General features: G+C 40.0%; 1 protein-coding gene across 6 annotated transcripts in view; it reads right to left on the bottom strand.

The window, feature by feature from the left end:
* Positions 1-27,497, bottom strand: part of NBAS (NBAS subunit of NRZ tethering complex) — a 383,144-nt gene that overhangs the window by 91,068 nt on the left and 264,579 nt on the right. For all 6 annotated transcript variants that reach the window (XR_010599418.1, XM_005293091.5, XM_065587676.1 and 3 more), the window contains exons 43-46: positions 26,695-26,945; positions 22,079-22,413; positions 6,425-6,643; positions 5,236-5,438 (exon numbers count right to left, since the gene is read on the bottom strand). Coding sequence is in view for 5 of the 6 variants with exons in the window: in XM_005293091.5 (XP_005293148.2) it covers positions 5,236-5,438; positions 6,425-6,643; positions 22,079-22,413; positions 26,695-26,945 (1,008 nt within the window). In the remaining variant the exon portion in view is untranslated. The remainder of the gene's footprint in view (positions 1-5,235; positions 5,439-6,424; positions 6,644-22,078; positions 22,414-26,694; positions 26,946-27,497) is intronic.

Below are 27,497 nucleotides of genomic sequence, written 5' to 3'. Positions count from 1 at the left end.
GGTTGGACTAGATGACCTCCTGAGATCCCTTCCAATCCTGATATTCTATGATTCTAGAGAGTACATGTATAAAGTCAGCACTAATCCAAAATGGGAAATGACTGCTTAGGAAGGAGTAATGCAGAAAAGGATCTGGGTGTTATAGTGGATCACAATCTAAATATAAGTCAACAATGTAATACTGTTGCAAAAAAGCAAACATCATTCTGGGATGTATTACAGGAGTGTTGTAAGCAAGACACTGGAGTAATTCTTCCACTCTACACAGCACTGATAAGGCCTCAAGTGGAGTACTGGTCCAGTTCTAGGCACCACACTTTGGGAAAGATGTGGACAAACTGAAGAAAGTCCAGGGGAGAGCAACAAAAATGACTTAAAGGTCTAGAAAACATGATCCACAAGGAAAGGAAAAAAACCTGGGATTGTTTAATTTAGAGAAGAGAAGACAAAGGGGACATGGTGGACTGAGGTGGAGATGGACATAGGAGACAGAAGTGTTGAGAGTCTCTGGGTTAGGCTAAAAGGGGTAAAAAACAAGGGTGATGTCATGCTAGGAGTCTACTACAGGCCACCTAACCAGGTGGAAGAGGTGGATGAGGCTTTTTTTAAACAACTAACAAAATCATCCAAAGATGATTGGGGGACTTCAACTATCCAAATATATGTTGGGAAAATAACATAGCGGGGCACAGACTATCCAACAAATTCTTGGACTGCATTGCAGACAACTTTTTATTTCAAAAGGTTGAAAAAGCTACTAGGGAGGAAGCTGTTCTAGACTTGATTTTAACAAATAGGGAGGAACTCATTGAGAAATTGAAAGTAGAAGGCAGCTTAGGTGAAAGTGATCATGAAATCACAGAGTTTGAAATTCTAAGGAAGGGTAGAAGGGAGTACAGCAAAATAGAGACAATGGATTTCAGGAAGGCAGATTTCAGAGAGCTGATAGGTAAGGTCCCATGGGAATCAAGACTGAGGGGAAAAACAACTGAGGAGAGTTGGCAGTTTTTCAAAGAGACACTATTAAGGGCCTAAAAGCAAGCTATTCCGCTGGTTAGGAAAGATAGAAAATGTGGCAAAAGACCACCTTGGCTTAACCACGAGATCTTGCATGGTCTAAAAAATAAAAAGAAGTCATATAAAAAATGGAAACTAGGACAGATTACAAAGGATGAATATAGGCAAACAACACAGGAATGCAGGGGCAAGATTAGAAAGGTAAAGGCACAAAATGAGCTGAAATTAGCTACGGGAATAAAGGGAAACAAGAAGACTTTTTATCAATACATTAGAAGCAAGAGGAAGACCAAAGACAGGGTAGGCCCACTGCTCATTGAAGAAGGAGAAACAGTAAGAGGAAACTTGAAAATGGCAAAGATGCTTAATGACTTCAGACTTCTCGGTGAAGACCGAAACAAAGAAGGAATGCCTAACCTAGTGAATGCTAATTGGAAGGGGGTAGGTTTAGCAGATAAAATAAAAAAGAACAAGTTAAAAATCACTTAGAAAAGTTAGATGCCTGCAAGTCACCAGGGCCTGATGAAATGCATCCTAGAATACTCAAGGAGCTAATAGAGGAGGTATCTGAGCCTCTAGCTATTATTTTTGGAAAATCATGGGAGACGGGAGAGATTCTAGAAGACTGGAAAAGGGCAAATATAGTGCCCATCTATAAAAAGGGAAATAAAAACAACCCAGGAAACTACAGACCAGTTAGTTTAACTTCTGAGCCAGGGAAGATAATGGAGCAAGTAATTAAGGAAATCACCTGCAAACACTTGGAAGGTGGTAAGGTGATAGGGAATAGCCATCATGGATTTGTAAAGAACAAATCATGTCAAACCAATCTGATAGTTTTCTTTGATAGGATAACTAGCCTTGTGGATAAGGGAGAAGCTGTGGATGTGGTATACCTAGACTTTAGTAAGGCATTTGATACGGTCTCGCATGATATTCTTATAGATAAACTAGGCAAATACAATTTAGATGGGGCTACTATAAGGTGGGTGCATAACTGGCTGGATAACCGTACTCAGAGTTGTTATTAATGGTTCCCAATCCTGCTGGAAAGGCATAACAAGTGGGGTTCCGCAGGGGTCTGTTTTGGGACAGGCTCTGTTCAATATCTTCATTAACGACTTAGATATTGGCATAGAAAGTACGCTTATTAAGTTTGCAGATCATACCAAACGGGGAGGAATTGCAACTGCTTTGGAGGACAGGGTAATAATTCAAAATGATCTGGACAAATTGGAGAAATGGTCTGAGGTAAACAGGATGAAGTTTAACAAAGACAAATGCAAAGTGCTCCACTTAGGAAGGAAAAAATCAGTTTCACACATACAGAATGGGAAGAGACGGTCTAGGAAGGAGTATGGCAGAAAGGAATCTAGGGTTATAGTTGACCACACGCTAAATATGAGTCAACAGTGTGATGCTGTTGCAAAAAAAGCAAACATGATTCTGGGATGTATTAACAGGGGTGTTGTGAGCAAGACACGAGAAGTCATTCTTCCGCTCTACTCTGCGCTGGTTAGGCCTCAACTGGAGTATTGTGTCCAGTGCTGGGCACCACGTTTCAAGAAAGATGTGGAGAAATTGGAGAGGGTCCAGAGAAGAGCAACAAGAATGATTAAAGGTCTTGAGAACATGACCTATGAAGGAAGGCTGAAAGAATTGGGTTTGTTTAGTTTGGAAAAGAGAAGACTGAGAGGGGACATAATAGCAGTTTTCAGGTATCTAAAAGGGTGTCATAAGGAGGAGGGAGAAAACTTGTTCACCTTAGCCTCTAAGGATAGAAGAAGAAGCAATGGGCTTAAACTGCAGCAAGGGAGGTTTAGGTTGGACATTAGGAAAAAGTTCCTAACTGTCAGGGTGGTTAAACACTGGAATAAACTGCCTAGGGAGGTTGTGGAATCTCCATCTCTGGAAATATTAATAGTAGGTTAGATAAATGTCTATCAGGGATGGTCTAGACAGTATTTGGTCCTGCCATGAGGGCAGGGGACTGGACTCGATGACCTCTCGAGGTCCCTTCCAGTCCTAGAATCTGTGAATCTATGGTAACAGTCATCAAACATATAAAAGGTTGTTACAAGCATGAGGGTGATAAATTGTTCTCCTTAACCACTGAGGACAGGACAAAAAACAATGAGTTAAAATTGCAGCAAGGAAAATGTAGGTTAAACATTAGGAAAACGTTCCTAACTGTAAGTGTAGTTAAACACTGGAACAAATTCTCTAGGGAGGTTGTGGAATCTTTGTCATTGGAGGCTTTTAGGAACAGGTTAGACAAACACCTGTCAGGGATGGCCTAGATAATACTTAGTCCTGTCTCAGTTCAGAGGACTGGACTAGATGACCTATCAAGGTCCCTTCCAGTCCTACATTTCTTTGATTTCTATTAATTCAAATGTACAATCCCTAATAAGCCCAAGAAGTTTCAATACAAAAAAACCTTAGGAGTTTTTTTTAAGCAAGTTACACTTATTGAGTTCCTTAACTTGGCAGTCCTTGCAGGCAGCAAGGATTTTTTTTTTATAATTACACTTTTTTCCCCACTGAACCTTGAAATGCACACGAGTCACAGAAAATGTTGTGGTTAGTAAGTTTCGATTTGCGTCATGCACTAGCTTGAATGTTAATGTGCTGGTGCATGACTGAGACACATCCAATTTCACTCACTTCAATGACACCAATGTCAGCAGGCTAAAAAGATGCCAGGCAACAACCTTTCTTTAAAATGCTCTCTATGTTCAGAGAGAAGCTATTTATACACTTGTAACCCTCTTCAGTACTTAGGTCGATATGCACATTCTATGTTGCACAAGGATGTACTTCACAGCTTTTTCACCTGTCTTTTTACATATCACAATCTAGGGACATATGGGCCCAGATTTTCTGATGTGGGCACTAAAGTTGCCTTTGCTTCCCTCCTGCCAAATGGGAGTAGAAGCAACAGCTAGGATGATCTCCAAGAAGGAAATACCCAAACCTTTGAAGCTCCTTTCCCAAATCAGCCAACACTAGCTATAGCAAGGTTTGCAGGGGTAAATCAAGGCTTTCAGTTCCCGGGAACTGAATGGACTCATCTGGAGAACTGCGTTCATTAGCTCCCACTCTCCCTTCTGCTTAGGGGCATCACCCAGGAGAAGTGTTCACAGCCTCTAACATCATTTACAGACCTCTGAAACTTGGTCACTTGTGGTTGTTTCCTGATAATCCATTGCTCACTTACCCCTAACAACTTATCAGCTACCCAACTTCATTGTTCCAACACATTATGTTTTTCCCATTCTTATTCTTCTCCTTTCTATCTCCCTCCCTATCAGTTTCCTTCTTCCTTTACTCAATTTCTTTCTTACAACAGTCCATTTCTACTCCCTGCAAATAAATGATAAAGTGTAATAATGTATGCCCTTCAAAAAAAGGTAAGTGCTCACCCAACTACTCATTGTGCATTCAACTCAAGGTCCCTCTATTCAGATTAGGACTCTGAGGACAATTACTTTTCAATTCAGTACAATCAAACAGACCAACACTACATAAAAGACAAAAAATAAATCTTGAAAGCCTAAATTTTCAAAAGTAACTAATAATATGGGATATCCGACTAGACATAACCATAGGGTCTGATTTTCACACAGTGATGAGCACCCATCCACCATCAGGAAATAAGGCTCCTTTAAAGCTGGACACCCAAAAATTGAGGAACCCTAAATCAGTCATTTTGAAAATATAGGCCTTAATTTGGTACCTACAGGTTCTGCAGTTCCAGCACGAAAGAGCTCCCAGGTCCATATAGCCCAATCCATATGTAAAACATCCGTATAACACAGGAAATTCCTCCTTTTGGACCCCACAACCTGCTCCCAACATCCATTCTATGTAAGGGAACTTTCCATTCTCTCTTTATTTAACAAAGGCACAATTCATTGTAATCACTCCAAAGACACACAGCAGGTGTATATAGTGGGTATATCTTATAAGCAAATTTCCAAAAATTGGACCCATGGCATAAGAGCAAATTTACGAAAAAAGGTTAAGTCCATGCTCAGTCTCCTGTATACCACAATGAATTCTACAAGCATGGAATTATAAAGTAAATATAAACATCAACATAAACTTCTCTAATATCTGCTATTTCTTCAGGCCCTGCAGAATTCCAAGCATCCTGGAACACAAAGAAATAAGAAAGAAATTTTTATTTTTAATAATTGTAGAAATTTAACTTACCTTAATGCAAATACAATTTTGTTTATAGCGCATTGTACTATATCTCTGGGGGAGACTTCCAGATCTCCGACAGCCACTTCCATCAACTGCTGTATCATGTCTAGAGGCTGACCATCTATACACATAGCTACTGCCTGGTCATGGATTTTTTCCTTCTCTGACCTGGATAAATCATATAAGTGGCCATACTTCTGTAGCATTTCCTGAAAATACACATTTTAAAACTCATGAGATAGGATGATCTTTACTTACAGATATGTATGGCTCAGTATCTCAAAATTTACCGAAAAGCAGAAAAGACTGGCAAAGGGAAATTTCTGAACACCTTCAAAGAACAAGTCAACAAAACCAAAATATACCATAATAAAAGGACAGAAGTAATTCTTTCCACCATTATTGCTCATGGTAACATTTAAAACAAATAACTGATTAGTAACCAGGTTTCCTTATAACTCAAAATACTTTTTATGAGTATCATTGATAATCTCACATTTGTGTAGAGGAACTTTACTAGCAATAGCAACTTATTTTCTCAAGTGTGTTTTATTTTACAAGCAAAAATGTATGTAAAACTAAACCATGTATTGCATTGTGGAAAATTGAAGACTTCATAAAATAAGAGATTTTAATTTGATTCATGCTCCTCAAAACAATGCTGATTTGGTGCATATTACTTTATAAAAATGGGGGCGGAGGGGAGGGGAGTTCCCTGAACACAGTGATGTATGTATGAAAGATAAAGCAGTCCAGTGAATTATTTTTTTTCCAGGGACATACCTGTAATAGTACAGAAGCTCAATAAAGCTTACCAATTAATTGATACAGAAATGTCTCACTGCATTTTATATCAATATAAACTCTGAAACCTTGCACAAGTTCCACCTATGAACTTTACATTGAACCCCCACCCTGCCCTTTTGTTCAGGCAAAAGAGAACTGCTCCTTTTGTATTAAATTATTACAATTTATGTTGAAACATATTCAAGTCTCAGAGTTAATCACGGATCTACAATAAGAAGGCATATTTAGAAATTTAGAAAGAAGGCATATTCAGCAATTTAGAAATCCTATCGAGTCCAAACCTCTAACATCAATTGTAGTAATTTGAAAGTGAATAGAGATAGAAGGCAAATATACGCTGCTGCTGGAATATACTTGATTTTATTTGTTGTGTGTAATTTCTCATTACCTGGTCACTGTTTTTCAGATAAGTGATAAACCTATGATTGAGCGTTTCCAGATGAGCAAGAGACTGCTGCAGATGATTCAGAGCTTTCTCATAAGTGACAGGCGTGCTTCCAGCACCGTCCATACCATCTTCAGAGTTCTTTTTTCTTGGTTTCTCAATGGCCTGTTGCATTGCTTTAATAGCCTTATTAGTCATCTCTAGCCGGGCATCTACTGACAGCTGAAAAGGAGATTATGACTTATTTGATCATTATCATTATTATTCATTTATTATTATTTATATTACAATATTGCTCTGAGGCCACAACCAGGATCATGACTCTATTGCATTAAGCACTGTATAACCACAGAGTAATAGACAGTTCTTGCCCCAAAGAGTTAATTAAAACATTAAGTGAAACACTAAATGGCAACATTCTTATTTCTCTAACCCAGTCATTTATTTGAAAACCATCACATGTTCTATATATTTCCCTGCATTTTCCTTATGAACTAGAAGCAGCAAGAACAGCTGAAAAAAAAAGAAGGAAAAGAAAAGAGAAAGAAAACGAAAAAGAAAAAAACCTTGCAGCCCACAACCCAAGGGCCACCGCTCTGACTCTGGCCATTGGGCCGCACCATGGTGAGACCCAGCACAATCTCGTAGACTGTATCTGTGGTGTCAGCGCAACCCCGATCTACCCCAAAGGGAGATGGGGTGTGCATACGCCGCCACAGCTCCCTCAAAGCTAAGGTCTACAGGGAAAGGAAATGGGCAGAAATACTCTTAGCAAAGACAGTGTCTCAAGAAGGGCAGCAAAGATACAGTCAGTTCACTGAGCCCCCTTATCTGTTTTCCAACATCAGAATAGCCATCTCAGAGCCCTTGCTTCAAAGATTCAAATAAGATCTCAAAATAATGTACATGATTCCCCTCCCCCGCATTTAAAATTCACAATTAGGGTTTTACCATAAAGGCTTTTTTAAGTCTGGGATGAGACCAATGTTTTAAATGTGCTTAACACTGTAGGATTAATTAGTTTTACAAAGGTTATGTTGTTCAGCATGCTTTGAGAAAATTACCAAAACAGTGAATAAAGGGCAACAGGTGAATATAATTTCAAGTTTCAAAGTCCTGACACACAGGAGGTACGAAACAAAATTTGAGTCACATGCCCAAATCTTGAATAGAAAAGTGGCTAATAGATGGGTACTGAGAGAATAATCGTTATGTTTGTAAAAACTGCAGTAACTTGTGGAGAACTCCAGAAGGAGTTTGCATGAGAAAGTGAAAGGGAATTCCCTAGAGGGAAACAGGAAAATTTAGACACATTTACTCTTAAGATTACTAACCAGAATCCCATAATCATTTGTATCTGAACTAAACTGCTCCGTATCTATATGCTAGGTGGTTGAACTTATACTGAACTTTTGTGTGTCACCAAATGATGGATTGTATGTAATTTCTTTACTCTAACCTAGGGGTCGGCAACCTTTCAGAAGTGGTATGCCGAGTCTTCATTTATTTACTCTAATTTAAGGTTTCACGTGCCAGTAATACATTTTACAGTTTTTAGAAGGTCTCTTTCTAAAAATCTATAATATATAACTAAACTATTGTTGTATGTAAAGTAAATAAGGTTTTTAAAATGTTTAAGAAGCTTCATTTAAAATTAAATTAAAATGCAGAGCTCCCCGGACTGGTGGACAGGGCAGTGTGAGTGCCACTGAAAATCAGCTCGCATGCCACCTTTGGTACGCGTGCCATAGGTTGCCTACCACTGCTACCTGTTGCCTACCTGTTGGCCTTTAGGAAATGTGTCCAGAAAGGGGCTACTTGTGGTTGATGAGGGAATACTTGTTATTGCGGATGTCTTCTGCAACTGATGGCATAATGATTATTGAAAGATGTGTTTAGCTCATCAGGATCTACTTGTTGCCACAGGTGTTTTCTGATATAATGACTTGATTATAGATGTCTTTAGCTTATTGAGCACCTAAGCTGAGATACCATGGGCAAGAAACTCCGCAGACAAGTAAATTATGGGAATGGAATTTCTTTGTCTCAAGAACAACATAAACAGAGGTGAATTTCTGAAAGGTAGTTAACAGGGAATCAAGATGCAGGCCCACTTTCCCAGATCATTTTGGTATTGTATAATGTTCCTTTATGTATTTTGTAGTGCGTTGATTAATCTTTGATTAATATTGTTTATACCTGGTTATATGACTTTCTTTAATAACAGAATTGAACTTTTATATAACATTAACCTAAAAAAAATTTCTGCAAATAGTAAGGTCCACCGATTTGGCAAGTAGTCTGAAGATCCATCGTGGGAACTATTGACCTTATGCTCACGAGAGGAAGGCAGGTCTTGCAGCTAAAGCAATGGACACAGGAAATGTGACTTCATCTCCTTACTTTGCCATAGATTCCCTGTATGACTAAATCATTTAATATCTGTGCCTCGGGAAAAGGGTTAAATAGTTTACTCTCTTTGGACTGTAAGCGCTTCAGGGCAGGCACTTGTCTCTTGCAACTTGTTTGTACAGTGCCTAGTACAATGGGGCCCCACTCTTGGTTGGAGCTTCTTAGGTTCTACCGTAATGTCATTATCATAATCAACAATATCAATAATGGGAGGGACAATTTTAACGTATGCATATTGACTCACTCTAAATTAGCTGCAATCTGTCGGGAACATTCTAGATGTAACTACACATAGCTTGATATATATACTGATTTTGAACGTAGAAAAATTATTATTGTTCCAATGGGAAATAGTGCAAATACAAGTTAAAGCCACTCTCTGCTGCTTTTGAATAGAAGTCTGTTGGTTCACTTTAGAAACAATATTTCTGAGGGTTGGACCATTTCTTTTTACAGTTATTTATACAGTCCGTTTCATATTTTGCATAACCAGGGTAATACTTGCAAGATTTAGATGCTATAGAGGTGTATTCTTTAAATATAAAACCCTGACACTGGAGGAACTTGGACAAAAAAAGTACCTATTTTTGTCTTTCAGACCTGCATTTCTATAGTGGTAAACATAAAAAAAAAAAAAAAAAAGCAATATTGGTTTTATCACTACTTATTGTGGTGTTTTCCTGTACCTACAATGAAATGTCAGAATGAGAAGTTTTACTCAGTTGATTCCAGTTGTCTTTCATTGACAACTGCAGTAGAACTAATATTTCAAGAATCTTATTTGTTTTTAAAGGAAAGGTAACAGATAACATTCTGTATAAAAAAGTTAAATTCATCTTTAGAGTTTGAATAAGGTCCATTTAGTTTTACTATCACAGGGGACAGAGGTTGGAAACTCAATGATGTCCTATATCAGTGTTAAAACTTATGCACCATAAGACTGTTCCCATAAAAGTCTTTAATGATAGACAGAGGTTACCCCAGTTTTTCAGGGCTATTGCTCTGAACTACAGGAAATGCTTCATTGGGCACTTTTAATGAAAACTGAATTTACTATCACATCCACTCCCTCCCTCTCTCTCTCCTTTTTTTTTTTTTGTGCTAAAGGATTAAAGAGATATAACTTATTTAATCGGCTAACTGATATTTTACTATTAAACTCTAAGAAGTCAAATAACTGTTGGAACTGTGAACTGTTCCATTGCTGTGAAAAGTAAAGAAATATTGTAGTCAACTAAGAAAATAAGGTTTTAATACAATGTTAGTATAAGCATGAGACCAGTGGCAATCAACATTTTTTATACCAAATCATATTAAATTGGCTCAACAACTATTTTGTATATTTATTTCCTAAAACTAAAAAGATAATGGAAAAGATTAAACCAACATCATATCATCTTCTTTCCCCTTTTAGTGCATTCTGATGTCCGAAGTATGGTTACAAAGATGCAGAAAGCAGAATTATGCATACATTCTACCTTGTTTTATTAACATCTGGAGAACTATCCAAATGTTTTTTAGGCTTAGAAGTCATGGTGCCATAAGCATATATAGATTGGACCATTAAAAAGAATACTGGGCTATCCAATGCCATTTTAATTTTGTTTTCATCTTTGCACAGTGATAAAATGCAGCACTACTAATATATTATCATTTTCTTCTTATTTCATTCAAAATGTGAGTGGCTCTCTTATTTATTTCTAGTCAGTTTCAGTAATGAGATTTGCTATCATGCACAGTGCTTTAGAATAGCTTGGAGGCTACTTCAATCTTAGTTTGTATGTGAAGAAAATAAAGAATATTGTTAAAAGTGTCTTTTATGAATATAAAACTGTTTAATTTTATAGCCAATAATCTGTAATGAAAAAAATCCTAAAAGCCTGTTTCATTTCATTTACAAACCATGTAACATCATACATAATGTTAACTCCAGAGATGTAATTCCTTGAGGGAAATTTCACATTTATTGTGAAATGTACATTTATATCAGAGGCAAATTCCTGGCAGAATATGTAAATTTATTTACTAAGAAAAAGTGTATTCTCTACTAATAGCATTAACTTGTACATGACCCTGATTCCGCAACTTTACTATCATTGAACAGTATGCAACACTGCAGATAGGCAGGGCAAGGGCTATTTATGGTATATGGTCCTGATTGAGGAAAGCACTTAAGTATGTAGTTAAGTGCTTTTCTAAATATGAGTTGACTCAAACATGTGCTGACAGGGTTTCCTGAACTGGGGACTAAGCTACTACTCATTGGAAGGTAGGGTGGTAGAACTGGGTCCAAAGTTAGTAAAAGATCTCAAACGGGATTCTTTTTGTAATTCCATTTAACACAAATGCAATATATAATTCTAAAAAAATGATAAAATGAAACATGGAGTTTCAGCTAAGCAGAGCTAACTCTGTGTCCCTTTTCCGAAGCTTCAAGAGAAGCTATTCCAGGAACAGGTTTAATGAGAGACATTAAGAGACTCTATACCCTGGTTTTCTATTCCAAAAATACTCTATTCACCGAGGATGTGGGAGACCTAAGTTCCAGTCCCTGCTCTGAATCAGGCAGAGCAGAGACTAGATCCTGGGTCTCCTCTGTCCCTGGTGAATGGTGTAACCATTGGACTACTAGCTACTATGGAGTGAGTGTCTCTATGGTTTGACCAGAAATTCTATTCTGGACCTGAGACAGTTTTCTCAAAAGTGATATTTTTCCACAAAAAAGATTTTGTGATTAGGCATTTCCTGATGCAAAAATGTTTCATCCAAAGATTCCCAAGCAGCTCTACTGATTATGCCATTGATTTATGTTTTACTTTTGTTGACTAAAGTTGCAGCTTATTAACATCCTGTGCCTGTCCCTATTTATAGTGTGTCCTTGGTAATGACAATGTAGCAAAGAGGGGGATGGGAGGGGGGGACACACAATTATTTTCATGTCTCTCAACTGCTTTGGTATTTTATTTGTCAAAAGGATATTTAGTATTTTTTCCACAAAGAATCAGGACAACAGACTCTGAGCACTGAAACAGTTTTGTTTTGAAGGCACAAGCAAAACCAACCAAACAAAAGGCTATGTTATCAATAAAGGAATTAAAAAAAAAATTAAGAACTTTGTGCAGATTGTCAAGAAGGATACATAGGAAGCCGTCAAGAAGATTGAAAAGTTTGACGTGATCACTACTGTAATGGAGAATCTATGATGTGAGCATTTGTCATAACTATAAAGGGAAGGGTAACAGCCCTCCTGTGTACCATACTATAATCCCTCCTGGACAGAGATACCAAAATCCTTTTACCTGTAAAGGGTTAAGAAGCTCAGGTAACCTGGCTGACACCTGACCCAAAGGACCAATAAATGGACAAGATACTTTAAAATCTTGCAGGGGGAGGAGAGGGGGAAGGCTTTTGTTTGTGCTCTTTGTTTTGGTGGTTGTTCGCTCTTGGGACTAAGAGGGACCAGACATCAATCCATGCTCTCCAAATCTTTCTGAACAAATCTCTAATATTTCAGACTTGTAAGTACAGCCTGGCAAGGCATGTTAGTTTTATCTTTGTTTTCTCAACTTGTAAATGTACCTTTTGCTAGAGTGTTTACCTCTGTTTGCTGTAACTTTGAACTTAAGGCTAGACGGGGTTCCTCTGGGCTCTTTAAGTTTGATTACCCTGTAAAGTTATTTTCCATCCTGATTTTACAGAGATGATTTTACCTTTCTTTCTTTAATTAAAAGCCTTCTTTTTAAGAACCTGATTGATCCAAAACCCCTTGGATCTTAAAACAAGGAGGAATTAATCATTCCTCCCCCACTTCCCTTTCCCCCCACCAATTCCTGGTGAGTCCAGATCAATTCCCTTGGATCTTAGAACAAGGAAAAATCAGTGTTCACCAGGGAATTGGTGGAAGAGTCTCTCAAGGCTACCCAGGGAAGGGACTTAGCACATTGGGAGTGGTGGCAGCAAAAGCAAATCTAAGCTGGTAGAGAAGCTTAGAGGTTTTCATGCAGGTCCCTACATCTGTACCCTAAAGTTCAGAGTGGGGAAGGAACCTTGACAGAATTTCTTAAAAGCAAAAGGCATCTGCCATGAGAAAAGGTGACAAACTCAAATCACATGTATAAACAGAGGCAACAATTTCAGAGAACAATTAGAAAACCTGAAATGGGGTGTGGGGGGGGAGGAACTCCCTTTTTATGTAACTCACACTGTTGCAGAGTGGCTCTTTAACCCTCTTTTGTGGCTACATCCTATTATTTTTCTTTAACATTTATATTTCAGTAATGCTAGGCACTGTACAAACATAATACATGATAGTCTGTGCCAAATGGGTCTGCTATTGTCTCTAAGCTAATGGATCTGGTCTTTTATCTGCAGCAGTAGAGGTTTATGCATTTAGATCAGGGGTGGGCAAACTACAGCCCGCGGGTCGGATCTGGCCCCTCGAGGCTTTGAATCCGGCCCGCAGGATTGCCCCCCGTGGCGCCACAGGCCCTGCGCCACTTTCAGCAGCAGCCAGCCCAACATCCCTGCGACCCCCGGGCCCTTGCCTCCAGGCACCGCCCCCCGCAGCTCCCATTGGCCGGGAAAGGGGAACTGCAGCCAATGGGAGCTTCGAGGGAAGTGCCTGGAAGCACGGCAGGGGCAGCACATGCAGAGCCCTCTGCCCGCCCTCGCCCAGGGGCTGCAGCGCTTTCTGGAGCAGTGCGGGGCCGGGGACAGGGCAGATGTGCAGGGATCTTGCCCTGGCCCCAGTGTGTGCCGCTGCCACCCCGGAGCCCGAACCCCTCCTGCACCCCACCGCCCCCCAACTCCCTGCCCTAAGCCCCTGCCTGCACTGTGCACCCCTCCTGCACCCCAACTCCCTGACCTGAGCCCCCTTGTACACCCTGCACCCCAACCCCCTGCCCTGAGCCCCCTGCTGCACCCTGCACCCCTGTGCACCCTGAACCACCTCCTGCAGTCCGCACCCCTCCTGCACCTCTGCTCTGAGCCCCCTGCTGCACTCCGCACCCCTCCTGCACCTCAACCCCCTTCCCTGAGCCCCCTCATATGCCCCACACCCCTCCTCTGCCCCAATCCCTGGCCCTGAGCCCCTTTCTGCACACCGCCCCCACTCCCACACTCCACACTCCTGCCCACATCCCAACCCCCTGGGCCGGCCCTGAATACAATTTCCCCACCCAGATGTGGCCCTCGGACCAAAAAGTTTGACCACCCATGATTTAGATCAATCCCTGCAGACAGTCCAGCTAGGGGTATTGTTACATTCAGGTAGATAATGTTTTAAATTTTGCAATATAAAATACTACTATAGCATAAGATTAATTCTGATCTGAGGCATATAGATGAATGAATAGCAAAACACCATACAAAAAGCAGTGCAGAAGTTTGAATATTTCCCATTTGAGTCTGTCTGCAGAATGTTTTAAGCCCTGTCAGGTCAAGATATGTTGCATCTTTAAATATCACGATATTCGCAAGAACATCTTGCTTTTTACTCCCCACTGCAAGTCACACATGATTGCAGAAGTAGAGTTTCACAAAAACTGCTATAATTAGAAATTAATGGAATACTTTATACCAATCGTGCAAAGCTATTAAAAACGCCACATTTTCTTGTACACAATCTGCACATATGTACACAGAACAATTCTCTTGCACACACCAACGTACACATGTTCACACTGTACAGCAAATTCTTCCTTTCATGAGCATCCCTCAGATTAGTTGCTCACTGTCTCACACACACCTCACATCTATTTCTCATATGCACTAGAAGACCATACCACCCAGCCACTCACTCACTCCTCATCCATCCACCTTTCCATTCAACCACTTGCCCCCTGCAATGTATCAATTTTCTTCCTTCCGAAATTAATTAATTCTCTTCCCCTCTCCACCGCCACCCAATTCATCCTTCTTTCTTCTTGCACCTCCCCCACTTTCAATACATTCACACCAACAGTGAAAAATCAGCAGTGGTATCATACTACCCAGCAGCTGCAGCATCCTTCACATACAGTTCACGTTTACTGTTATCTCTGCATGCACGTGTATGCATGACGTATACCCAAGTGTCATGCCTCATATCACAGTCATGCATTTCGTTTTTATTTTATATTCTCTGCTAGAATAGTTGTGATGCCACACAGTTAAGGGAGACCCTCATGCCAAAGTGAAATAGTGCTGTCCCTTTAAGGGGATGAATTGGAGGGGATGAAAAGAGGCCTGCCTATCAACTACCCAGCTCTTTGTCATTACACATGGGGAGGTGTGGAGTCCTTCCTACCAAATCTCTCCCTCCCTGTCTGAGGTCAGCACTGAGTCCCTGTGTCTCTCAACTCTCTTCTCCATGACGGAGAAAGGATTAAGTCTCCATGACCCAAAGCTGTCCCTCCTGTTTCAGAGGGACACTTTCCAATTCAGAGAAGTCTTTCTACTGTTTTGGGTTGTCGTGCGTCTCCCCCATTTCATTGTCTTCTTCCCACCCCTGTTGCTACAGAGAGGCATCTGAAGACACCACCTCTCCAACAGGCATGCATTGTCTTTTTTTGTCAGAAGAGCAATGTACAAGTCTTTCTGTAATGCTGCTATGGGAAATCACTCTGAATCCTTGTGCTCAACCTCCCCATCCCATCTGCCTATTTCACCCGGTAAGAGAGTGCAGGGAGTGGGTAGGTGAGCTAATTAGTGCCCCAGGAGAAGCTGATTGGGGGCAATTATCTGATCAGGCGAGTGGGCTGGGTGGGGTAAAAACTTAATTGGTCCCATCAACCTAGGACTGATTAAAGGAAGCACAGGAAGGAAATGCATGGTAAAGAGGGAGCAAAAGGGCTAGCCGGGGCCTGTTCCCCTCAGGTCCTGTTGAGCGGACCTAATGCTCAGCAAATATTGTAACTAGGCGGAGCACTGGGAACCGTGGTTACGTTGGTGAAAGGGGATTGAAATAAAGTTTCAATGAGAGCACACCCAGTGGAGGCCATGTGGTTTCTGCAAGGAAGAGGACAAGGGCAAAAATGGGCCTCTGTTACATACCCCTTCCTTGGGTTGCCAACTCTCCCGGATTGGCCAGGAGTCTCCCGAAATCAGCCTCAATTTCCCGGTGGCTATTGAAAGCCATCTGGGAGATTTGAATAGGCTGCTAAAAGTCCGGTTGGTGGCGCAGCGGGGCTATGACAGGCTCCCTAACCTGCCCTGGCTCTGCATGGTTCCCGGAAGTGACCGGCACATCCGTAAGGCTTCTAGACACAGGGGCGGCCTGAGGGTTTCTGCGCGCTGCCCCCCCCGAGTGCCGACTCCACAGCTCCCAGTGGCAAGGAACCCTAGCCAATGGGAGCGGCAGGGGTGGTGCCTGCAAGCAGGGGCAGCACACAGAGCTGTTTGGCCGCCCCGAGCCTTGGAGCCAGACATGCTGGTTGTTTCCGGGGAGCCGCCCGAGATAAGCGCTGCCCGGCCAGAGTCCGCATCCGTCACCCCCACCTGCACCAGTCCGGAGCCTCCTCCCGCACCCAAACTCCATCCTAGAGTCCGCACCCCCTTCTGCACCCCAAGCCTCTGCCCCAGGTTCAGCCCGGAGCCCCCTCCCACACTCCAAACCCCTCAGCCCCACCCCCCAGCCCAGAGCCCGTACCCCCAGCCCCAGCCTGGTGAAAGTGAGTGAGGGTGGGGTACAGCAAGTGAGGGAGAGGGGGATAAAGTGAGTGGAGGACAGGGACTCAGAGAAGGGGTGGGGCGGAGACATGGCCTCAGGTAAGGGGTAGGGGAGAGGCAAGAGTGTTTGGGTTTGTGCCATTAGACAGGTGGCAACCCTACCCCTCCCTAGGACTCCCATTCCTCCTGCTGTTCCTCTCAGTTAAGGAAAGGAAAGATCCAGCTGGACCAGGGAAGATCCTGAGAAATGCTGGGAGAAGCAGGGGCCTATACAAAGATAGGGAGTTGATTTTAGAGGAGAAAAGGGTGGCAGCAATAAACTTATTGTGGTGTGGAAGAGGACATCTCACAATTTTGTCATGGAGGACTATGAGCTCCCCCCATACAATTGTTTTGTTGCTTCACCTTCCAAGACCCCTCAAAAGTCTTCCTATTTCTGTTGGCAGGCCTGTCCCGTGTTGGCATCGTGCAGCTCCATGTGTGACACTTGCCAGTGAGAGTGTCTCTAATCACTTCTCTCACAGTAACATGAGTAAGTGTAGCCCTGTGTGTATATGAGAGATGTGGACACTCAGGCATGGTCTGGTCCTACCACTTAGGAGCAGAGGGCACCGGGGGGGGAGGGGGTAGATAAATGTCTCACATGCAGCTGCAGAAACTTGGCAGCTATGAATTATAGTCAGGTATCTTTCAGGTAAAATCCATGATAAAAGGTATGTAAGAAGTGACTCATCTTATTTAGGCCACATACCGTGGCTTTCTTTAAGAAATTTATATTTCATGCAGCATCCCTGGTTTGGGATTTATATCTTTAATATGGATAAATATGTCTCTAAACAGGTTGATAGTGTCACTTATAAATAATGTGTCAAAGAACTATTGGTTTAACCTCTCTTCCTAACCTAATCAGAGCTGACTCCTATTTTTGAAATTTGTAGGGTAATTTCTTTAAAAAATTTGAGGACTTCAATTTATCCATTCACTGGTTTTCAATGCATTTAGAATCACATCCCTATTTTAATTCCAAATAGAACCAATATTTTAAAGATAGCTATAGAGAAAAAGGATACATTAGATTTGTTTCAAAGCTGTTAAAAGATCAGAGAGCTGAAGGCTAAAGGAGTAAGTGGATGTGGAAGATCATTACATGACTAATACAGATTCTAAATGGGATATGGTTTGAAGTGAGGGGTGAACAGGGAATAATATTATTATAATAATAATTATTATTATAATTATAAGGCAATAAAAAGTTAGAATCTAAAGATAGCTGATATGCAGTAAGTAGTATTTTAACGCTGATAAATTAAAAGTGAGGGGAACAAACAGATCTAAAAATAAGAGTGATAGAAGTTTTCAGAAAATACCGGTCAGTAATATTTTCATAATACACTTCCATTAGGTGTATTGAGAGGGGAAGAGGAAAGGGCTATAGATGAACATGGTTCAGCGACCAGCTGACATATTGGAGAGGGGAAGAGAGATAAACACGGTGTTGGGTGACCTGGCTGGCCAGAGATAGAGAAAAGATTAGAGAAGAGACGACTACAAGGGTATATAATAGAGGTCTTCAAAATCATGAATGGTGTGGAGGAAGTGAATAAGGAAGTGTTATTTACTCATTAACATAACACATGAACCAGGGGTCACCCAATGAAATTAAAAGGCAGCAGGTTTAAAACTAACATGAAGGAAGTACTTCACACAGTGTAGTGTCAACCTCTGGAACTTGTTGCCAGGAAGTGTTGTGAAGGCCAAAACTAAAACTGGGTTCAAAAAAGAATTGGATAAGTTCGTGGAGCATCACAGAATCATAGAACCATAGGGTTAGAAGGGACAGCAAGGGTCACCTAGTCTAACCCCCCTGCCAAGATGCAGGATTAGTTCTGTCTAAACCATCCAAGACAGATGGTTATCCAGACTTTTTTTGAAAACCTCCACCGAAGGATCTTTCACAACCTCCCTATGCAGTCTGTACTATTGTCCTACTGTTTTTACAGTTAGGAAGATTTTTCTGATATTTAATTTAAATCTGCTATGCTGTAGTTTGAACCCACGGCCTCTTGTCCTGCCCTCTGTGGCAAGAGAGAATAACTTTTCTCCATTTTTTTCTATGGCAGCCTTTCAAGTGTTTGAAATCTGCTATCATGCCCCCGTCCCACCCCCAAATCTCCTCTTTCCAAACTAAACATACCCAGTTCCTTCGGCCTTTGCTCATATGGCTTGTATGCCATCCCTTTGATCGTCTTTGTTGCTTGCCATCTTTGTTGATCCTCTCCAGTTTCTCTACATCCTTTCTATACATTGGTGACAAACTGAACACAGTACTCCAGCTGAGACCTAACCACCGCCGAGTAGAGCGATATTATCACTTCCTATGACTTCCATTCTATGCCTCTGTTAATGCAACCTAAAATTGCATTTGTTTTTTGCAACAGCATTGGCACTGCTGACTTGTGCTGAAGTTGTGATCCACTACAACTCCCAGATCCTTCTCAGCAATGCTGCTGCCAAGCCAGCTATTTAGTATCCAGTGTATTTAGATTTTCAGCAAGGCTTTGACAAGGTCCCTCACCAAAAACTATTAAGCAAAGTAATCTTGGTAAGCAAAGTCATGCGGTAAGAGGGAAGGTCCTCTCATAGATTGGTAACCAGTTAAAAGATAGGAAACAAAGGGTAGGAATAAATGGTCAGTTTTCAGAATGGAGAGAGGTAAATAGTGGTGTCCCCCAGGAGTCTGTACTGGGCCCAGTCCTATTCAACATATTCATAAATGATCTAAAAAAAGGGGTAAACAGTGAGGTGGCAAAATTTGCAGATGATACAAAACTACTCAAGATAGTTAAGTCCCAGGCAGACTGCGAAGAGCTACAAAAAAGATCTCTCAAACCTGGATGACTGGGCAACAAAATGGCAGATGAAATTCAATGTTGATAAATGTAAGTAAAAGTAATATACACTGGAAAACATAATCCCAACTATACGTAAAAAATGATGGGGTCTAACTTAGCTGTTACCACTCAAGAAAGAGATCTTGGAGTCATTGTGAATAGTTTTCTGTAAATATCCACTCAATGCGCAGAAGCCGTCAAAAATGTGAACAGTTTGTTGGGAATCATTAAGAAAGGGATAGATAATAAGACAGAAAATATCATATTACCTCTATATAAATACACAGTTCATACACATCTTGAATACTGCATGCAGATGTGGTTGCCCCATCTCAAAAAAAGATATATTGGACTTGGAAAAGGTTCAGAAAAGGGCAACAAAAATAAGTATGTATGGAGCATCTGCCATATGAGGATAGACTAATAAGTCTGAGACCTTTCAACTTGGAAAAAAAAGATGACTAAGGGAGGATATGATAGAGGTCTATAAAATCATGACTGGTGTGGAGAAAGTAAATGAGGAAGTGTTATTTACCCCATCTCACAACACAAGAACTAGGGGTCAGCAAATGAAATTAATAGGCAACAATTAATGAAATTTAAAAAAAACAAAAACAAAACAAAAGGAAGTATTTTTTCCACACAATACACAGTCAACCTGTGTAACTCCTTGTCAGAGGATGTTGTGAATGCCAAGACTATAACAGAGTTCAAAAAAGAACTAGATACATTCATGGAGGATAGATCCATCAATGGCTATTAGCCAGGATGGGCAGGGATGGTGCACCTAGCCTCTGTTTGCCAGAAGCTGGAAATGGGCGACAGGGGATGGATCACTTGATGATTACCTGTTCTGTTCATTCCCTCTGGGGCACCTGGCATTGGCCACTGTCAAAAGACAGGATACTGGGTTAGATGGAGATTTGAGCTGACCCAGTATGGCCGTTCTTACGTTATTCTCAATTTATTTTTTCTTCCCTAAGTGTAGCACCTTACATTTGTCTTTGTTGAATTTCATTTTGTTGACTATAGCCTAGTTCTCCAATTTATCAAGATCCCTTTGAATTTTTAGTACTATCCTCCAAAGTGTTGGCAACCCCCCTAGACTGTGTCGTTTGCAAATTTGATAGTATGCACTATATTCCAAGACCCAGGTCACTAATAAAGATGTTAAACAACACAATAGGTACGCTTTGTTTGCGGTTGTTTAATCAATTATGTATCCACTCAATGGTAGTTCTGTCAAGCCCACATTTCTCCAGCTTACTTATCAGAATGTCATGACTGCATCAAACGCCTACTGAAGTCCAGGTAAATGTCCATATTATGTCCACCACATTCCCCCTATCCATCAAACCAGTTACCCCGATAGGATAGGTCCATGAATGACTGTTAGCCAAGATAGTCAGGAACACAATCCCATCCTCTGGTTTCCCTAAACCTCTGACTGCCAGAAGCTGGGATTGGATGACAGGGGATGGATCACTTGATGATTACCTGTTCTGTTCATTCTCTCTGAAGTATCTAGCACTGGCCACTGTCGAAAGAAAGGATACTGGGCTAGTTGGACCAGTGGTCTGATCCAGCATGGCCATTCTTATGAGAAGAAGATAGACTTGAAGAACATAGCTAGAGATGTAGAAATCAGTTGGTCTAGATGACAGTTATTTCAACGCTGGTAGCACCTAGTCTACACTAGTGCTCCAATTGTGCTACAGAAAGTGAAAATTTTGAGCAAGCAAATACTAATGTAGAAAAAAGCAGAGGGGTCATAAGCCAGTCGGAATGAGCTGCCGGGAAATAGTAAATAGTAATATCCAAAAAAAAGGAGGGAATGACAACTGATTAACCAGAATGAATAACTAAAGGAAATAAGGAGGAGGAGGAGGAAGAATTTTCATCATTCTTTTTTAAGATATAGGGTTAGAGACAACAGCATTCAGGATTCTGGAATCAAAGGTAATGTGTGAGGCTTTTGCCTTAGTTGGCATAGAGCGGGGTAGCAAAGGTGTGAAACAAGGCCCAGGTGATTTTACTTTACAGACCTCCTCATAAGAAGCCCTTGTGGAAGAAGTTACTACGGATTCATCAGAATGAGCTTGGGCCCTGAAGGCAGCATCTTCTTGTAAGACACTGTAATAGCAGGCTTTCAGCCATATGGAAATTGTGGCATCAGGTATCTTTTGGATCCTTTTATATTGTAACTGTAGGCCATGAAAAGGGCATCAGACATTCATTCTATATTGAGTTCTCATGTCCTAGTAGTAAATTAGATCTCTAACTAATCCAAGAAATGCAGACCATTATCCTTGGGTTTGGAGTTAATGGACACTTGGAGCAAATTTAGATTTTCAGATTTGCACCAGTGAAAAACATTTCCCTATTTCTCTGCTAGGCCTGGATCATGGAGACTTTGGAGGACCATGAAAATATTTCTTTCACTGGGAGGATGAACCTATCATCAATTTAGGTTGATAAAAATGTAAAATTAAAACACGAATTTTCTTTCCACAGTAGCAATTTTAGACATGAAAATTAAGGTTTGGGATTTTGTTTGTTTGTTTTTGTTTTTTAATATAGTGTATTAATTCAACATTTCCCTAGAAGAAAAAGTGATAAAAATGAGATATGGACTATCTGTATGAAACTTATTATCTAAGCAGCTTAACCATACTTGCAATTTTTTTGTAAAAGGGATTATATTTACCTTGGTGACAGCCTTTGAAGAAAAGGTAATGTCATCAATGAAAGTGACAATATCTCCTGGGTAGAGTCTATCAAAGTACTTTGCACATGTATCATATGCACTTAACCACTCTGGTATTGTTTCTGGTGCTTTTTTAATGAGCTTGTGATCACCATTCCAGAAGAGTTTTTGTAACCAGATGGTGTAAACAGAGCTTGGAGAGAGCATACTACCATCTTTCTCAGGGATTTTGGGAGCGAGTTTGGAAATGGATAAGATGTTCTGACTTGTAAGGATGGGCTGCAATACTCCCAGAGGGCTCACATTTTCATCTGTTAGTTTTTTGTAATTGAGATCTATTGGCAGAAAGAGAAAAACAAAAGTAGTTATTAAAGTTGCATCTATTCAACAGGTAGGACTGTATTTGGCATTCTATGTACAAAAAAAAAAAAAAAACAAGGACTGAAAGAGCACTGACAGAGCTATCATCTCCACAGACAAAGTCCATTCTAACTTAGGGCTGATGCATATTGACAGACTGTAATGTAGAAAGGGCTATTGATGTCTCTATTTGCTGATAATCAACAGGTTTAAACTCCTAGTGATAACAGTCTGTCAAGAAGAATCATTATCATTTTTTTTAAATTATTCAAGTCCCATACCAAGTACATATACATATACACCTCTGCCTCGATATAACGCTGTCCTCGGGAGCCAAAAAATCTTACCACGTTATAGGTGAAACTGCGTTGTATCGAACTTGCTTTGATCCACCGGAGTGTGCAGCCCCCCCCCCCCCGTTACCGCGTTATATCCGAATTTGTGTTATATTGGGTCGCGTTATATCGGGGTAGAGGTGTATGTGTTTATCCATACAGAAGCAAGCGCATATACAGAAACATCTATGGCTACAAATATACATAAATTCCTGTAAAGCCTACAAAACTTGATTCTGCCCCTCTGCCTTCACTGACAAAAAGTATGCTTCTACCATGGGAAAACTAACGTGCATGAGCTATCTCGCTGTAAAAACATAGTGGAGACAAAACACTAGTTTTACAGAGACATAAACTTGGCAAGGTCACCCATTGCCAGGGGGTAGTACTAACCTTCTCTAGCTACTCATGAAAAGAACTACAAATGCCTTGTCTCCATTTAGGATTTTATGATGAGATAATAATCATGTTAGTCATCTTGATGTAAAAACACTATGTGTCAGTGAAGACAAAGACATAGTGTGCCTGTCTGTGAAGAAAAGTAAACAAGCCCGGCTCCGTCCAAAAACCTTAACCCTGAGAGATTGGTGGAACATCTTCAGTAGCATTACTTTACACTATAGCCCTCCCACTCAGCCCCATACTCTCTCTTGTCAGATAGGTTTATCTACATCCTTCAAACATGTTGCTTTCACTTGGGCCCTTCTGGAAATTCTTATACATGCTTAACTTTCAATAGTCTCCTTGAACTCAGGGAGCCTTAGGCCATGTCTACACTTACTGGGGCATGCGCTGCTGCAATTTTTTTTTTTTAATGGAGATATACCTATCTCCTAGAACTGGAAGGGACCCTGACAGGTCATCGAGTCCAGCCCCCTGCCTTCACTAGCAGGACCAAGTACTGATTTTGCCCCAGATCCCTAAGTGGCCCCCTCAAGGATTGAACTCACAACCCTGGGTTTAGCAGGCCAATGCTCAAACCACTGTGCTATCCCTCCCCCTACTGATGTTAAATCGACTGCAGAGCATTCTCCTGTCGACTCCAGTACTCCCCCAGAACGAGAGGAGTAAGGTAAGGGCAGACACTGCAGTAAGTCGACCTAAGCTACGTTGACTCCAGATACAGTATTCATGTAGCTGGAATAGCGTAACTTAGGTTGACTTACCCCAGTAGTGTAGACAAAGCCTCAGACTGTAAGCTCCTCAGGGCAGGAACTTAGTCTTTTGTCTTTACAATTCTATGCACATTTCTGATGCTGTACAAATAATAATGCTATGACTGTGGATAAATGGGGGAAAAAAACAACACCCTAGCAACTCGGCAAGATCAAGATTAAAGATGCAAGTAAACAGCAGCCAAGAAATGCAAATATTAAGACTGCTCCCATAATGGTATACATTGACAACAAATCAATAATATATTAAAAATTTACATAAAAAGACGACAGATTAGAATATTATTTACACCATGACAAGATAAAGTTGCTGGAACAACCTTAATTTCTATAATTTCCTGACTTCTGAATGCTTATTATTACAGCAGTAGTGTTATAACACTTGGTTTTACATTTAATTTCCCAATTTAGAACACACACACACACACACACACACACACACACGGAAATAAAGAAATCCACATATGTTCAGCTTTGGAACTTTTAAATTCTTCAATCTTGGGCCTATGCTAATGGTTTTTCATAGCTGTCTCTTCTGTGAAGTTCTGCAAGTTCCCAGCCTCAATTCTGCTACTAATGGAGCTGGATGTACTTAATGACAAAAAAAGCGAAGGAGAGACAAACAAAAAAAAGTGCTATTTTTGAAAAGATTCATAACATTTTTTCAGACGTGGCTTAGTTTTTTAAATGCAATATATGTCTGGAAATCAATCACATTTTGATGTTTCTAGGCTTAGCCAAGTAAATCAACCAAAAGCAAAATTTTGATAATGATTTCTTTAAATGCACATTTAATTGAGAATAGCAGAGAAAAAATTGCTCAAACTTTCAAAAAATTACATTTGGACTTACAAAAAATGAAAATTTGGCTTAAATTTTATTGTGGAAGATGTGAGCAATTGAAAAGGGGAGTATGAGCTGCAAGTACCACGTGTGAAGTAAACATGTGTGTACATATGTATTTTATATACATATTGCACATAAAACTATAGTACAAGACCATTATTAAGGCTGCAAAGTCAAATACTCAAAAGTTAGGAAATACCACAAAGCTATTTGTACAACCCTAATTTGGCCACTTTGTGTGTATTTGTTATGACAGTTTTTAATTTCATGATTACATGCTATTTTTTCCAAAAGACCCCTGCCTCATTCAGTGCACAGACAAACTGCTTACTGAATGAGTAGTATTCAATATTCTGTTTTGTCCTCAAAGTTAAATGTGTAGCCTCAGGCCTTAATTTACAGCACACTGTTCAAACCCTGCTATAAAGACAGAATTATTAATATCCTCATGGTCTTTCCTATGGCCTTCATTACTATAGCATCTCAGTGCTTAATTAATCAATCCATCTTCACAACACCCCTGTGCGATAAGGGAGTATTATTATCTCTACATTACCACTGGGGGGGTTGAGGCACAGAGATTAAGGTCAAACAGTAGACTAATTTTGGGTGCTCAACTTGAGAAGCCTTGAAGACTTTTTTTTTTTAAAGAGTTCTTAGCGTTACAAAGCACTTTGTACATTTAAAACATTGACTTCAGTTGTAGCTGCGAAGACTAAGCACTTCTGCAAATCAGACCTCACGTGACCAAGTTGAGCACTGAAAAAATGAGGAACACAAACAATTAGTGGGAACCTCTGAAAAGTTTACTTTAAGTGACTTGCTTAGCTTCACATACGAACTCTCTGGCACTGGCCGGGATAGAATCCAATTATCCAACGCTGCATTTGACTGATTTAGCCATAAGACAGTCCTTTCTCTTCCTGCAATCCCCTGTATTATTCACAACACATCTTCCAATCTCTGCAGCATGAGATGGGGTTGCTAAGACAGCGCTTCATTTACAATGCAACCCTCATTCATCCCCAGAGCAGAGCCATCCAGTGTATTGAAATGTTTTCTAAAAACATTCAGTTTGAGGCAGACACCTATGATGTCAAGTTTCAAACCAAACAATTACAATTTGGCAAAGTTCTACACAACTGAAAAGAGGGTCTTATAATGGATAGTGTCAGGCAACTTTAATAATGGGGACACTATTAGCCCTGCTTAAAAATATAATTATATAAATGCCTGTTGCCAGGCTGGGTGAAAAATAGTAGTTAAAACTGTATCCCTTTCTGCAGAATAAAGTAATATCAAACAACATTATTTAAAAAAAAATGAACTTTTAAAAGAAAAATGCTTAACATCTATGAAATTATGTATTATGTAATTAAGATTTTTGATAGGCACACCAATACACAGAATGCATTTTAGGTAGTTTAAGAGGAGCAGATTTTACATGAACTGCATTTCTGCCCACAGTATGTTATTCAAGTGCTTGTTTTTGTATTTTAAGCCTCTTCATACACTGTAACCCATATTTTTGCAGAATGGAGAATTTCATTTCAATTATACAAAGATACATTTAATATTTACATAACATTTTTAGAAGCTAAAATATTTAACATTTACTAGACTAGAAATATCAAAATACTGTTTAATTTTTTTTCAGCAATGCATTTTGCTGTAGCTTGCTATGAAAGACTAATCTAAACATGCAATAAATCCAAAGACTAGGCTAATTTTCCTCTGAGGCATAAGAAACCTATTGAGCTCCCTGCATCTATCTGATTTTCTTATAAAAGAGCACCTGATAATTTGAAACTAGAAAGTGTGACCTTGTCAATACTCAGAAAACTGAATAAATGTGATAAGTAACTACAGATATAAAGTACAAAACCAATAAATCTCGTACCTGGTGCAACGGCCTTGAATTTTTTCAGCAGTCGTATGTGAGTTTCAGGTTTGATAGCATGCTTTACAAATTCTGAACAGCCGCAGTTTTCAAGGAGAGTAAAATAATAAAGCAACCGCTGGTGATCTATACCTTCAATACCCGGGTAAACATATTTGGCCATGTGTTGATATAGGGCTTCAGGATTGGTTTTCAAAGTCTCAAAGAGACCAAGACTTTGTGCTCTGTCTTCTATTTCTCCAGTAGATAAGCTGTGTGTAAAATAAATATTGCTTTAAAGGTTGGACACTCAAGTAAATTAAATACATATTCATTCAAATACAAGAGGTGACATGATAACTAATTTTTTTCCTTAAGCAGAAAGGTTCAATTTTGTAACAGATTTTGAAGTGTGAATACTACTTCAGGTACATATGTCTGACGTGTAAAAAGTGACCCCAAATATTTAAGAAATTCTTAAATAATTCATGCTCTTTCAACAACAGGAAAAGAGGCTGGGTAATAAACTACTTATTTAGACATGTATATAGAGAGTCATATCAGTCACATCAGAATATTTCATACTTTCACATTCCAAAGTCATCAAATGGTATTGGATCACCATTTCTATAATAAACATCTATTTTCAGGTTTTATAGTTTGCTGCAAAAGTTCAGCTTTAAGATGAAACTTGGCAGGTGTGTTCTCCATCATGGAGCAAGATTTTGGCTGGTTTTAAGTTTTAAAAGGGTAAGAAAATAGAGCTTTTGCAGTTCAAGTTTTCTTTAAATTATCCATTTAAAAAGGTAATTATTCCATATTAT

This window comes from Chrysemys picta, chromosome 3, assembly GCF_011386835.1.
Source record: "Chrysemys picta bellii isolate R12L10 chromosome 3, ASM1138683v2, whole genome shotgun sequence".
Lineage (NCBI taxonomy): Eukaryota > Metazoa > Chordata > Testudines > Emydidae > Chrysemys > Chrysemys picta.
This window is presented reverse-complemented; position numbering and strand designations above follow the sequence as displayed.